At 38.2% G+C, this 13691-nt stretch overlaps 1 protein-coding gene across 1 annotated transcript in view; it reads right to left on the reverse strand.

Moving 5' to 3' along the window:
* The window catches only part of LOC124276077 (cubilin-like), a 165742-nt gene extending 155555 nt beyond the window's left edge, over nucleotides 1–10187 (reverse strand). The window contains exons 1-6 of the mRNA XM_046711733.1: nucleotides 9931–10187; nucleotides 4959–5037; nucleotides 4598–4731; nucleotides 4197–4346; nucleotides 3628–3712; nucleotides 1877–2019 (exon numbers count right to left, since the gene is read on the reverse strand). Of these exons, the coding sequence (XP_046567689.1) occupies nucleotides 1877–2019; nucleotides 3628–3712; nucleotides 4197–4346; nucleotides 4598–4731; nucleotides 4959–5037; nucleotides 9931–10036 (697 nt within the window). The 5' untranslated portion in view covers nucleotides 10037–10187. The remainder of the gene's footprint in view (nucleotides 1–1876; nucleotides 2020–3627; nucleotides 3713–4196; nucleotides 4347–4597; nucleotides 4732–4958; nucleotides 5038–9930) is intronic.
* Between the last annotated feature and the right edge of the window lie 3504 nt (nucleotides 10188–13691).

Here is a 13691-nt window from a genome sequence, read left to right on the forward strand (position 1 = left end):
GGTGGTGGTGAATGAACCTTGGGAACCAGAGATACCGTAGACTGTGATGGAGCAATGGGTGGTGGTGAATGAACTTTGGAACCTTAACCACATCCGAATCTCCACGCACCTTCGAACAGCCTGAGAATAGGAAAGTTTACCCTCAACTCTAACTTTCTGGATTTGGACCACTTCCTGATATTTCATACATCCTCTGTAGGCAGCAGAATGAGCTTCACCACGATATTTACATTTAAGAGAACTTTCATTGCACTCCTCATACTTGTGCTTCCCTCCACATTTAGCGCAAACATGATGAGTACTCCTACACTTAGCAGAGACATGTCCAAAGGACTGGCATTTAAAGCAGCGCAGAGAAGGGGGGACGTATATCCGGATTAGAAATCTCTGGAAGAAAATAACAAAATGATCTGGTAAAGACTGACCAGTAAATGTGAGCAAACAGATTAAGTAGGGATTTTATCAGGTCCACGAGTCAAACGCACAGCAGAGCATAGTGGAGGCAAAACAGGTTTTACTTCTTCCTCAATTTCATTCATGTCAACATCCAGATCGCTGCCATAGATGACTCCACGAGGTTTCATTGGTGATTCAGGCTCAGAAGTGGTAACATAATGTTCACCAAGCTCAGCAACTTGCATAAGTTTTTGGGCAGCCTCAAAGGTTTTATTTGTAACACTAACATCCCCCCTGGCAATCCGCTTAACACTGACTATGTCAGTAAGAACCTTAGCCTATGCTCTCGCCAAAGCCCTCCGGGTCATCAGTTGACAAAGGGTTGGCGAAGTGTCATCATCATCATCAACATCTGCCTTAATTATGACAGTGGTTGACTTCACCTGAACTGGCTCATCATAAACAATTGTAAGACCAGACCATGCAGAAGGAGTGGCAGTAGGAGGTTGCTTAACAACACAAGCTTTCTTAGAAGTGCCATCTGGAATGCGACCGATTCGCTTTCTCCCAGAGGACACCACTTTGAAGCCCTCCTCACAGTCCATTCTGTTGTCAGCTATTGCCGAGGAAAATCCCCAACATCAGACTGATTAACCCACGAAAACGAATAAACGTAGAGGTTCAATACACTCCAACAGAAGTGAAAATCAGGAAACAACAACAAAACAGGAACAACCATAAACAACCAAGTATGCTATGACACTGTTCAATTTGCTCACAAGCAAAAGACGTCCGTACTCGACGGCAGCCAAGACCGAACTCCCCTTGTGTTCGAGAAAGGAATTGTTTGGAAGTCAAGACGTTATGGTACCGAGACGGAATTTTGTAAATGACCTCTGTATCATTTGTACAACAGAACAAGAGATGGCGTGGTGTTTCAAAACGATAACGACAGACCACATGTTTCTGGAGCTGTACAGCAGTTTCTTAGTCAGAGCAATCTTTATGTTTTATCCTGATCCGTAAGATCCCCTGATGTGTCACCCACTTAAGACGTCTGGCTGGGATAAAAAAGAGGTACGTTTGCGTCAAGCGAATCCCCCAAAAGCGCTGCAAAAGATCCGCCAAATTCCTCCTCCGAGATGAGATAATCATCCCTTTTATCGACGCATTATGGCCTCAGTGAAATGAAGATGCCAGGTCACCTGGTGGACGCACTTGGTACTTACCATCTGATTACCTCTCGTGTTGAGACTCATTTCTAAAAACGAAATTCTTATGGACTGTTGATCGTTACCATAACTTGGAACATTTGTCTTTCTCGGTAGCTTAAAGTTAAAAAAGAATGATTCTGTTTGTTGTTTGTGTGTCACAATACCTTTTGCCGTTGCGTTTACAGTTATTGAACGGAAAACCTTGCAGGGACACTAACTCAATATCCGCTTGACTGACTACGTAGAATGTACACATCTCTACTTACCGTATTGACCGTTGTATACCGTGACATAATCATTGTCACAAGTTCCAAGAGAGGAGATGTTCTGAAGTACCGAGTCCATGGTGTCCAGTTGAATGGTTTGGTTTTGATGCTCTGTTGTAATTGTCCATGTACAAGTCTGACTCCTGCAAACAGACACATTTATTATATTCTTAAGGGTGAAATACTGTAAATATTTGTTGTTGTATTTTGTAGAATATGTAGAATAACATGTTACTTCACTGAGTAGAATATCACTTTTGCCTGGAACTACTTGCTGATTAAAGAGAATGTCTCGATGTCTCGATCATTTATAAACAATGATCAAAATATAATAAATAGAATATTTTGTTAATGTTGTAAAATAACACGTATATTTCATCTCGTGGTCTGACAAAGTTGATATGTTCACTGCGCCACTCGTGAACATATCAACTTTGTCAGACCACGAGATGAAATATACGTGTTATTTGACAAAATTAACAAAATATCCTCTATTTATTTTCAGGTGCTATACTAATGATTCAAATAAGGTTGCCGGGTGGTTCCAAACATCAGCACAAACAAACGCATGACTGTGTACACATGTGCACGCATGAATAGGCATGAAGTAAAACATTGAAAGTTTAATAAACAATCCAACACACCCACTCACTTGATTTAGGCAACATTAAACACTGGGCAACATTAAAGGTCGGATGCAACCAAAAAATCAAACATAATTAAAACACAATTATCACTTATTCATGACATATAATAAACATTGCTGGTTATGAAAAAAACATATAAACAAAATTATAAGCGTACAGTCGCAAATCAAAAGTGCAATATTTTGTACTTGGGTTTACTTCCCAAGAAACGAAGCAGCCGGGATACCGAACCCAGTCAGAGCGGGTGGGTGTGCACTCAAGTGTAACGGCTGGTTCATTAGCAGATCCCCTCACTGCTCATTGTGTGTGTTTATAGAGATGTTGGGTTTTGTAAATACATGCTCATTTTTTGTTTATAACATTTTGCAATCAACAGACATCATAACATGTCATGTGAACAAGTATCACACCTGCCTGACTGTGTAATTACATAATGTGACAGAGACCGAACTCTGGCCATAAATCAATGCGTTTTTGTTTATGGTGTACAGCCTGATAGGTGTTAAGTTCAAATTGCATGTGGTCAGTGATCGAAGTTGTATATTGTCATTAGCAGACAGGCAAGCAGATACATAGGTGTCAATAAAACAGACATTGAGTTTTGTCTGTGAGAACGACATATCTATATCACAGTTAGAAATTCTGTCAACGCTAAATAATGACATTGCTTTTAAGTATCGAACTGAGAAAGTGACTCGGTAAGAAGAACGTGTGGTGAAATAGACAAATGAAATTATATAAACAGTTAATCTACTGTCATAACATATACAAAGCTCGCGCCTATGAAATATCAACAAAACACTAGAAAAATAGATCACGCCAAACCTTCGCCAGACAACCCGCTTCCAACCTGCGCGAACCTATTTCACTGCGCATGTGCTATGAGCGCAGCTTGAATTTCCCCAAGCGCTGGGGGAAAATTAGTGAATCGTTTGAACTACGATTTCGCGCGTTTTTTTTCATCGCGTTATTTTTCAACTTTTTAAGTTGAATTTGCATTTTTGACGCTTTGTTTCGGTAAGTCCATACCGAAGGGTATCAGAATCTGCAACGTTGCATGTGACCTTTAAACACTGTAAATGATACAGTAATTAAGTTACTCACAGGAAGTAGGTGTTTGGGTATCCAGGCGAGGTAAATGTCTTGCCGACAGAAGTTGCAACGAGAGCTACACCGCAGTTTTGGGTACCTGGTTGTAACAAGGGAACAATTTGTGAGATCATCATGGGCAACTTTGTATTTTTTAGTGATTTTGAAACATTCAGTGATGCCATGTAATAATCCTGCATGTTGAAATTCGTTAAGCCAGCGCTAGCGAATCTACGTTATTATACGAAAGAAACACGCCATCATTGCAAGACCTGCTTCGTTTTGATCAATGTTTGAGAGATCTGCACAAGATGATCATTTTGGCTTTCAGAAGTGGTTCAAATGTTTTGATTAAAACCAGTCTTTACGATCCCTGATTTTGACCATTCAAGCAACTGAGAAACACTAGGCTCAATTTTACATACTTGACCACATCTGCTATTACATTTTTGTTCAAGCCCATATAAGTACCTTGTAAAGGGAGAAATGGAGAAAAAAACAGGTTTATAATTTACAGGTTTAACGGTACATGCAGTAAAGATTTTAGACTACTGCTGCATAGCCAGGGTACTGATTTTACTAACCATTTTTCTCATAGTATCTAATTAGAAAACCACTTCCCGTTCCACTGGCATCAGTCGTGAACACTGCATGGATATGTTGGTCGTCTTCGATGAGAATATTCCATCTGCTTTCTCCACAGATTTTACGCGAAGAGGCTTTACTTTGATCACCTGGGTGGACAAAATGTGAGGAACAATTTTGTAAAAATATGAAATGTGTTTCGGTGTTAGTAATCTAGTTTGTAAATTACTTCAGCTTTCACAAACTTTCACTTATTTTCCTTCCTTGATGCGCCACAGTGATCACATTAGGTTTTTATCTTGATAAGAAATCAATAATGTGAAAAAATATGATAATATCATTATATTTAATAAGTAATTTATATAGAACAGAGGTTTTCAATGTAACACGACTATTTTACCATTATTTATGGTATTTATAGTAAGGACGTCGTATGCACAGGTGGACTTGTATTGGATGTTGGAATACACCATTTCGAGCACAACCCTGTAGCCGCTTGTTTCAGGATAGATGTCCCAATAACAGTTTTCATGGCTGTAAAATAATGTTATTTTGATTAAACAAAATATCATGTGTAAAGCTAAACACATAAACATTTACATCAAATATCAGTTAATTACGTTAATTCTTTAGTCCTATCACGTCAAGGATAACCATTTTGCAAAAAGCATTCATCAATAGATATGAATGCTTGGACTATTATGAGCATTCATTCTTGTGAACAGATCATTCATGAAATGAACAGGAACATCTCTACATACTTTCCGTAGTTGCCCGGGTAGTTAGGAGATGTGAAATTCAGCGGTTCCCTCTGTGCATGGAGCGTGACATTGCACGCACCTGTAAAAACACCATTCATTGTAGTACATGCTTGTAAATGGCTTCTCTTTATAACCTTGGCACCAGGAACAGTATAACCTAGGGAAGAAGGTTCAGAGACTAGTCAGTCTTTACTGGAGTAAATAAATTGCTGACATGGTATTGCACGACTTGTAAATTTACACAATTCCAAATTTACACAAACACACCATTCTTACATTATATTGATAACTTAGTAAATCTTAGTAAACAGCTTGACACAATAGTTCATAAATGGACAAAATTGTGAGATATAATTCCATACAAAGGAAGATCATGTGTCAAAGAGTTCGAACAAGGTTGTCTTCCTATTGGGTGAACGTAGATGTCGACAGTTAGTATTGCATGGAAATAATTTCACATGCTTCGTAAATTGTGAATATGAATATCAGTTGTAATTGGTGAGCTTTCCCAGGATCGTTGTGGCATAAACTATATCATACTGATATATTTGTTTTATGCAAATAAAAATGAAATACAAATGTTCGCCGTTGTCACCCATGCAAAATGTCATGTTCGTGAGTTCTTGGAAATTTTATGAAACCATAACCGTCTTGGCTAGAAGCAACAAAGGATTAAAGATGGTATTCCCATACACAAAGCCGGGTTAGACGATGACAATAATGGGCTGAGATTGTCGTTCGCTTCATCAAACAAGTTACCTGCCTTGTTGTTTACTTTACAAGGACATAAACCGTCCAGCTCACACTTTAGCACACAAGAGCTTAAGTACATCCCGAACCGGAGCTCATTCTTCAGGACGTCTTTATCAAGTCAGATATTATTTGGCTAGATAAAGCCTAAATAACTACAACGGTTCGCGTAAAATAAAACAAATGAAACACTGTAATATATTTTGATGTTTTGTGCGCAGAAAAACACATGGACGTAAAGCCAGGACTATTTTATTGTTGATACTGTCCACATTATCACCAGTCAGCACACAGTGTAAGTAGCGTTTCTCACAGTCATTCATAAGAACACCGTTTACATTTATCTTTTTCTTTGTATTTAAAGGTTATTGGTGTTGAAATAGACGTCATTGGCTTTCATACGACTTTGGAGGAATCGAATGCTAAACGTCCAAGTCAAAAGACTTATAAAACCGATGATTTTGGCACATCGTGGTTAAGTTCACTAGCAGTAGGATCAGTTGAGACATCTTATCACGTGCCAGGGTTAGCCTGAAGCAGCCCCCCATCAAGATGAATGAATATTACAGCTTTACGGTGAGACATAAGAGGAGCGAGTGAGTGAGTTAAAGTTGATAGTCACACTGGCAATATTTTAGCCTTACCCTGACTTCAAAAGTCATTCATAATAAACGCGATTAAATTATAAAAACCTGTCAACGAAGGACAGTATAAAACTAGATTATCAATGATAGAGAATTAAAAGTAGTATGTAACTGTAAAATCAAACAAACTGTGATGGACAATACAATATAAAAACGGACTGGAGATCACCAGCAACTGGAGGTAGGTCACCGTACTAGGGACCATGGGAACTTACAGTGCCTTTACTACCTATATGGACCCTAGCTGGTTTTACACCATCCCTTCAGCCGCTGGTGATTGGAAACAACTATAGCCATAAGTTAAAAAACACACATATTCTACGATGAGAAAAGTGGTCAGTTGAAGTTTACTTTGAATGTATTAGGACTTAGGTACTCATACATAAGAAGTAGCAATTAACCCCAAATATAATTGATGCAAGCATACACAGCAAATACGTTGGCCTTAGTATGATTTGACAAACTAAGGGACACTCAGGCAAACCCTTTGCACGAAGTTTAATTGACTCACTCGTTACTTTCAAGGCAAATCAACGAAAGAATCGTGTATTTAAATCATTCTGTAATATTAGGAAATCGTCACATAAGTAAGAAATTAAAGTGTTCGTGACAACCTTGAACAATCCACCATATCTCAAAGCAGGACATCATTCTCTTCGTGTAGCAAAATCAGTGGCACAATTATTTTGAACAGTCAATTGTTAAACCTAGGGACAAAAACTCCACTTTTTCAGATGAAATTGACTTGGATTTATCTGAGCATGATTCACATTGTAACATTTGTATTGTAGAACTACCTGATGAAGTTAATCGAGGCATACCCATTGTGGAAGTTACAGATACAGTTTATTGTCTTTGATATAATGAAGCTGCAGTTTGCAATTATATGCCATCTGAATTACTGTAACATTCTTCGACAAAACTACCCCTGACATTAATGAATCTGTTGAAACACTGAACACTTTAATCTTCGAGATCGTTGTAACATTACTCCATTTATCTAATTTCAAATTTTGTATAAATAGTATTTTTCCTGCTACGTTTTCTTTTAAAAAATAAGTTCCTTTGTTCAAAATTGTAGCATCTGTACATAATGTTCTGAACTAAACTTTATAAATGTGTTTAAACATATCTGTAATAATATGCAAAACTGTTTTGTTAAGTTTAAATATTGATATGCAATAGTTGTATCGTTACATTCAGCTGAGAGTCCAGAAATTGCATATGAAATTTACATCATATATATTATATCTTCAGGTTTGTTCAATATTACTCACTCACTCAGTTTACTCACCGCAACTTAACAAGATAAGTCAGTCAGAAAAATTGCTTTATTTATGATCCACCATGAAACCGTGACATTGAGACATTTACAGTTCCAAGGGAATATCAAAAATGATTTTGACTCCATTATACACTTTTAGCTGTATTTGAATTTTACTCCAGCCTGTCCACAGCTGGAGACTTTCACTAGCCACACTGCCCACTAGTATGCTCATGAACACTTATGGGGATGAGGGAATGATTTATGATATGGCATCGGCTCATAGTCCATATAAGTCGATAGTTTATGTAATTTTATTTGTTTAATGTTTCACCAATCAATGTATCTTTGTTTATTGTGTATTGTTTTGTTAGTTATCCCTTGTTATGTCTATCCTGTTTTTGAAGTCATGTGGATTGAATGCAATCCTTTTTCTAATTAAGTCTTTTGTTCGTTAATTATCATTAGGCGTTGTACAATATACCCTCATTTTATAGGGTTCCGGGTAGTCTGTGTCATTTCCCTGGACTCCTAATTTTATGTATTATAGGTTGTTGTAATCATATGTGATTAGGTGTATCATTCTGGTACCGATCCTCTGTCAGATGGGCTGCCCGCAATATTTGCGTCATTAATTGAGGTGTGGATTTCAGGTGTGCGGCGAGGGTATTTGACACTCGACAGAGTGTTATATCAATACTTTGATGTACAAAATAAACTGTAAAACATTTCTAGGGGGCGGGGGCGGCTGCAGCTGCCCCATGGGCTACCTACGGCCCTACCTCCTTTGGAGTTTCCACGCGTGGTCGACAGGAACGCTGACGGGGATCAAGTCAATAGTTTTCTGAATGACTGTATTGAGGATAAAATAATAGGTGTTGCGATACATTCCTCCATGTGTATACATTTTGTTAGCAACTTCAGAGTCAAATTTGAAAAATGGCATGTAAGATATATTATTGAAACCACTTTCTGTTAAGTTATATATGACCTTATTTTACACACACACACACACACACACACACACACACACACACACACACACACTAACAAACAAACAAACAATCAAAACAAAACAAAGAAATAAGAAAACATAACCAACCAACCAACCAAGCAAAAAAAAAACAACAAACAGTATAGTATGGACGAGACGGGTAATGGTTCAGTCGGCTGGCTTGGTATGCTTACCCATATTTAAGTACTGCAATATATCTATATGTGTTCATTTACCGAAAACCCCAGTTTGGGCCTGCCCATTCTTATATGAAAGGATGTAGGGTACGCAGACGAAATTTAAAATTAAAATGAATTTAACATCTGCTTCTGACAGTATGTGGGGTGGCTGAAGCGACCGCTCGTCACTCCGTAGACCCGGGTTCGATTCCCCACATGGGTACACTGTGTGAAGCCCATTTCTGGTGTCCTCCGCCGTGATATTGCTGGAATATTGCTAAAAGTGGCGTAAAACCTTGCTTACTCACTCTGACAGACTGTAATGGTGTTGTACTTTGTGAAAGTGATCAACCATTACTATTTGTTACCTGCACTACAAAATGAGTAAAATAGTTGACTAAACTAGTCGAAATGGATGCCAACTGCCTGTCGGACCAAATGTATCAGATTCTACACGAACTAGACTGGGTAAACAGAATGTTAACCTCTTAGACCTTGGGCCACTAAGATCAAACATATACTTTTCCAGTTTGACTTTGACTTTGTCAGCAATGTTGTTTTCTGTTCATATATTATTTTATTTCATACAACGAAGAACTAATTCTTAAATCCAAAGATAGGATTAGTCAATATCATCAAACTCTATGTTAATGGCGTATTTAACAAAGCTTTATGATTTCTATTCAGCTGTCAACAACTGTATAATATGATAATATTACACACACATAAAGATATGCATTTCCCATCAGCGGCTATCTTCACCGACCCCAGCACGATCAGCCCTGTACGTTAACATTTCGCAATATCGTGTCCGCCATCTTGTTGAGATAGGTGACTTGTTTACTAATGCGCTATTGAACAAATGAGATTGTCATATACCATACATTTCCCGGGCAGACTCAAATTTAAAACACATATGCCTTGTCTGTCTACCATTTAAAACTTCTGTTACCTGTGCTGATTGTAGGTGTAGTTTGGTATGGTAAAATCCCACAGTAATACGACTGACCTAGTAATGTAGTTTGACCTAAAGAACGAAATCGATTATTGTTGTAAAACGTACCACCTGTTTATACATTTTTCACAACTTGTCATTTAACATATAACATAATATGTGAAAACGAATATATGTCACACTCACCTGAGACCAGCGGCCCATGCAACAACAACACACATAATCCAAAGAAATAAGGTATGTTCATAATGGCATCCTGTCGCCGTGGAGAGCTCTCATGCAAGACTGGCATTAGTAGATCACCTCACAATGTAACTGTAAAACCCCTGAATCACTTTCTCTGTGTACACCCTATCAGGCAGGGAACGCTCCAATGACAAGCGCATAAATAGATTGCAACACACTTATACGGATGTGACCTAATCGACTTCTACGTGGTAGTCACCAACGACACCCGACAAAGCAAACAAGCCTCTCAGATAACGAAGTAATATTGTTAGGTGCGTCAGCACACACTATGTAAACATGCTTCAGTCAGTGCTGCTCATATTTATATGTTGTAATAGCTACTTGCTTCTTAAGAGGTTGTGCTTTACCGCATCTCCTTACCAAACAGTATAACTGATAGCAGATTTATAGCAAAGGGGGAAGGACAGGGCAAAGGGAAATCACTGTCATTGTGACGTATTATGTCAAGGAAACTATTCCAGGAAATTGAGCAATGTTTGGTTTGTGAGAAATTCTCAAATAGATTTACAAATAGCATTCTGTGATTAGGAGGTTATCACTAATGTTTGTAATAAAACTTGTATTTAGGAAGCCTTGGTATTATGCCTGATGCGTGTTTTTCACTATCGTTAAACACAGTCGCTTGGTGACTTATTTGTGTGAGTTAACTGGTACTGAGTTACATCGGTTTTGCAACATTCCGACAGTATCACAATGTCGAACACCGGGACTTCTATGCATATGTTATGGAGTCGTGAACACAGGTCCCGTTCGAGCCCATTCTCTTCCTTCTTGGTACCCTTCGCCATTGATGCAAAACCATTAAATTTCATGAATATTGCCAAATCACAGCCCCAGTGCACAGGCCCTCGTGTCTTTGCGAAGATTAAAGATTTTAAAAAAATATATAAAAATTTGAGATGACCCTCGACTCGAAATACTTCACAGTACAATACATAATGACAAGGACGGACACTTTTGTGCACCCTACCCGCCGGCTTTGCCGATCGCTACTCTACCATCGCATGCAATCATTTAAAACTTAATGTAAACATAATCATGGATGATTGGCCTATCGAGCACCACTCATGACACCTACCAGTTCTTTATTGCTATTTCTGCGAGTCTGTTTTGTATTATTTGTATAAAGCAGTTCTTCCCATGACAGGTAGCTGAACAGTTTCATTTCCAAACATATTGTCATTTTATTTTCTGTTTAGTGGCTTATAGGCAGTTTATAGAAAATTAACTAAGCCTTCACGATACAATGTATTATAATTACCCTTTGCAACAACCCGGCATCAAGATCATATGACATAATTCGTGCATGTGTGTCCTATTATGTTCCTAGGTAGGTAGGTAGATAAGGTTTTATGGCAACCTTTGGCCTTAAAAGGCCTGTATGCGTCCAACACGTAACAAACAGTTATATTTTGGTTTAGTTAAATTACATCGTACTCACCCTTTTTAACGAGGAAGTCTAAAACAGCACTTTGTATGCAACCACACATTAAATTATCGCCAACTATTGCGTTCATTGTAAAAGTATGTTATGTTCCTATTTGTTAGCGGGAGTTACTTCCCTTAGAACATTACTCTCATCGTCACTGACCCGAAAATATAATTATTAGAGTGAGTGAATAGCAGTTTTAGCAATATTTCAACATCAATAACAAAAATAGGCTTCACATACTGTAACCATGTGGGGAACATATTATTGGAATTTAGTGATATGTAATTATACAGATAACGAATAAACTTGGTGTTCCATGAAATATTGGATATAATTACAAGTGTTCATATTTTATCATGCCATTATTTGGCATGGTATAAGAATTGACAGATAGACAACTGGACAATACTGGTGATGGTAGGCAAAGTAATTTCAATATTGTCATGCATAGGCTTTGGTTGGATAGGTTCTTTGGCACATAATGTATATTTACCTCCTCTCTTCATTGAATGGAGTGCCTCTTCTTTGGCGCGGTTGTGCATTTTAGTGAGTGTCTTTTCTATAAATACTGCCCTTGAATGCCTGATGATTCATCCACAACATCGTCAGATTGGGAACGGGGAGATGATGAACTGAATGTTGTGAGATAATACTCTTGTTCCAGCCAATAGCCGAGACAGAGCTGACGATGAACCTGTAACGATGTTTTCCTCTAAAAACTTGCAGCTCACTTTCGTTTACATTTCGCAGTTGCATGTTTTGGTTGGAAATGCTTGGATATGTCATTACGATTTGATACCTTTTAATTTTCATTGAACATATTCAATGGACTCCACTTGACAAGGAGGCCGACTTGCAGCCTATATCACGAAGTTAAAAGAGTCATCTGACAGCTCTATCAGTCATATTTCCCATGAAGAGGTTAGGTTTTGTTTGTTTGTTTATTTACGCTGGATTCAGCGGCATCCTAGCGATCCGTAAATATTCTAATGTGGATTAGTTGCTCCAGTGATTGCCGTCATGAGCCTCGATACACACAATTGGGATACGATGACATACGATGTCAACCGAGTCAGCGAGCCTGACCACTCAATCCCGTAAGTCGCCTCTCACGACATGCATGGGTTCCTGAAGACCAGTTCTAACCCGGATCTTCAGGGGCTAATGTCTTATGTTCAGCAGCAGATAATATATGTTATGTTAGAAATGTTTGAGAAAATCAAAACACCGTTCGTAATTTGTGTTTATTGATTTTCGAGATGCATTTGATTGGATGTGGCAAAATATTATTTTAGACAAAAAGATATGCATGGTAAATCATTAAGACTCTTGCAAAGTATGTGTTTGAGAAAATCAAAACACCGTTCGTAATTTGTGTTTATTGATTTTCGAGATGCATTTGATTGGATGTGGCAAAAAATATTATTTTAGACAAAAAGATATGCATGGTAAATCATTAAGACTCTTGCAAAGTATGTGTGGCAAAGTGAGTGAAGGAGTGAGATAGTTTAGTTTTACGCAGCACTCAGCAATATTCAGCAATCGAGTCTGGACCAGGCAATCCAGTGGTCAACAGCATGAGCATCGATTTGCGCATTTGGGAACCGATGACATGTTGCAACCAAGTCAGCGAGTCTGACCACCCGATCCCTTTAGTCGCCTCTTACGACAAGCATGGATTACTGAAGGCACATTCTAACCCGGACCTTCACCGGTTGTGTGGCAAAGTAAAAGCTTGTATTGTCATGTATAGACAGACGGAATTGTTAGTATTGCATCGGGCGCCCGCCAGGGATACATGTTACACCCAATATTTGTTTTTTCTTTTTATAACTTGAATTCTCTTTAGAATTTAGAAACTGTAACTTCAGAACAATCTTTGTTTCTGAGAAATTTTCCTCGTCTTTTTGTACATGACTTCGTTCTTGTCAACGACAGTGTTATTTATTGCAAAGGAAGATGCATCCTATCTGTGTTAGATATCTTAGTCGATGCAATAGTAATTGTCAAACGCACGAGGACGCATATGTTTGTTAATCACAAACCTCATAGATTTATCGCTAATAATAGACTTTCAGCATTAAGGGTGTGTGTTAGGATGAGAATGCTACTTACACAGTTATGATATTATGGATGCATGTGCTAAAAATATGTTTTGAAAGGGCTGACCGCCTTTTCCCAAGTATCTGATCATGCCTCAAGCACTTCCGATAGTGTTGGCTATTTATGCCACTCCTGAATTGTTTCAGTGTTACAAGAATAACAT

Source organism: Haliotis rubra, unplaced genomic scaffold, assembly GCF_003918875.1.
Source record: "Haliotis rubra isolate DU_JTF1 unplaced genomic scaffold, ASM391887v1 Scf205, whole genome shotgun sequence".
NCBI lineage: Eukaryota > Metazoa > Mollusca > Gastropoda > Lepetellida > Haliotidae > Haliotis > Haliotis rubra.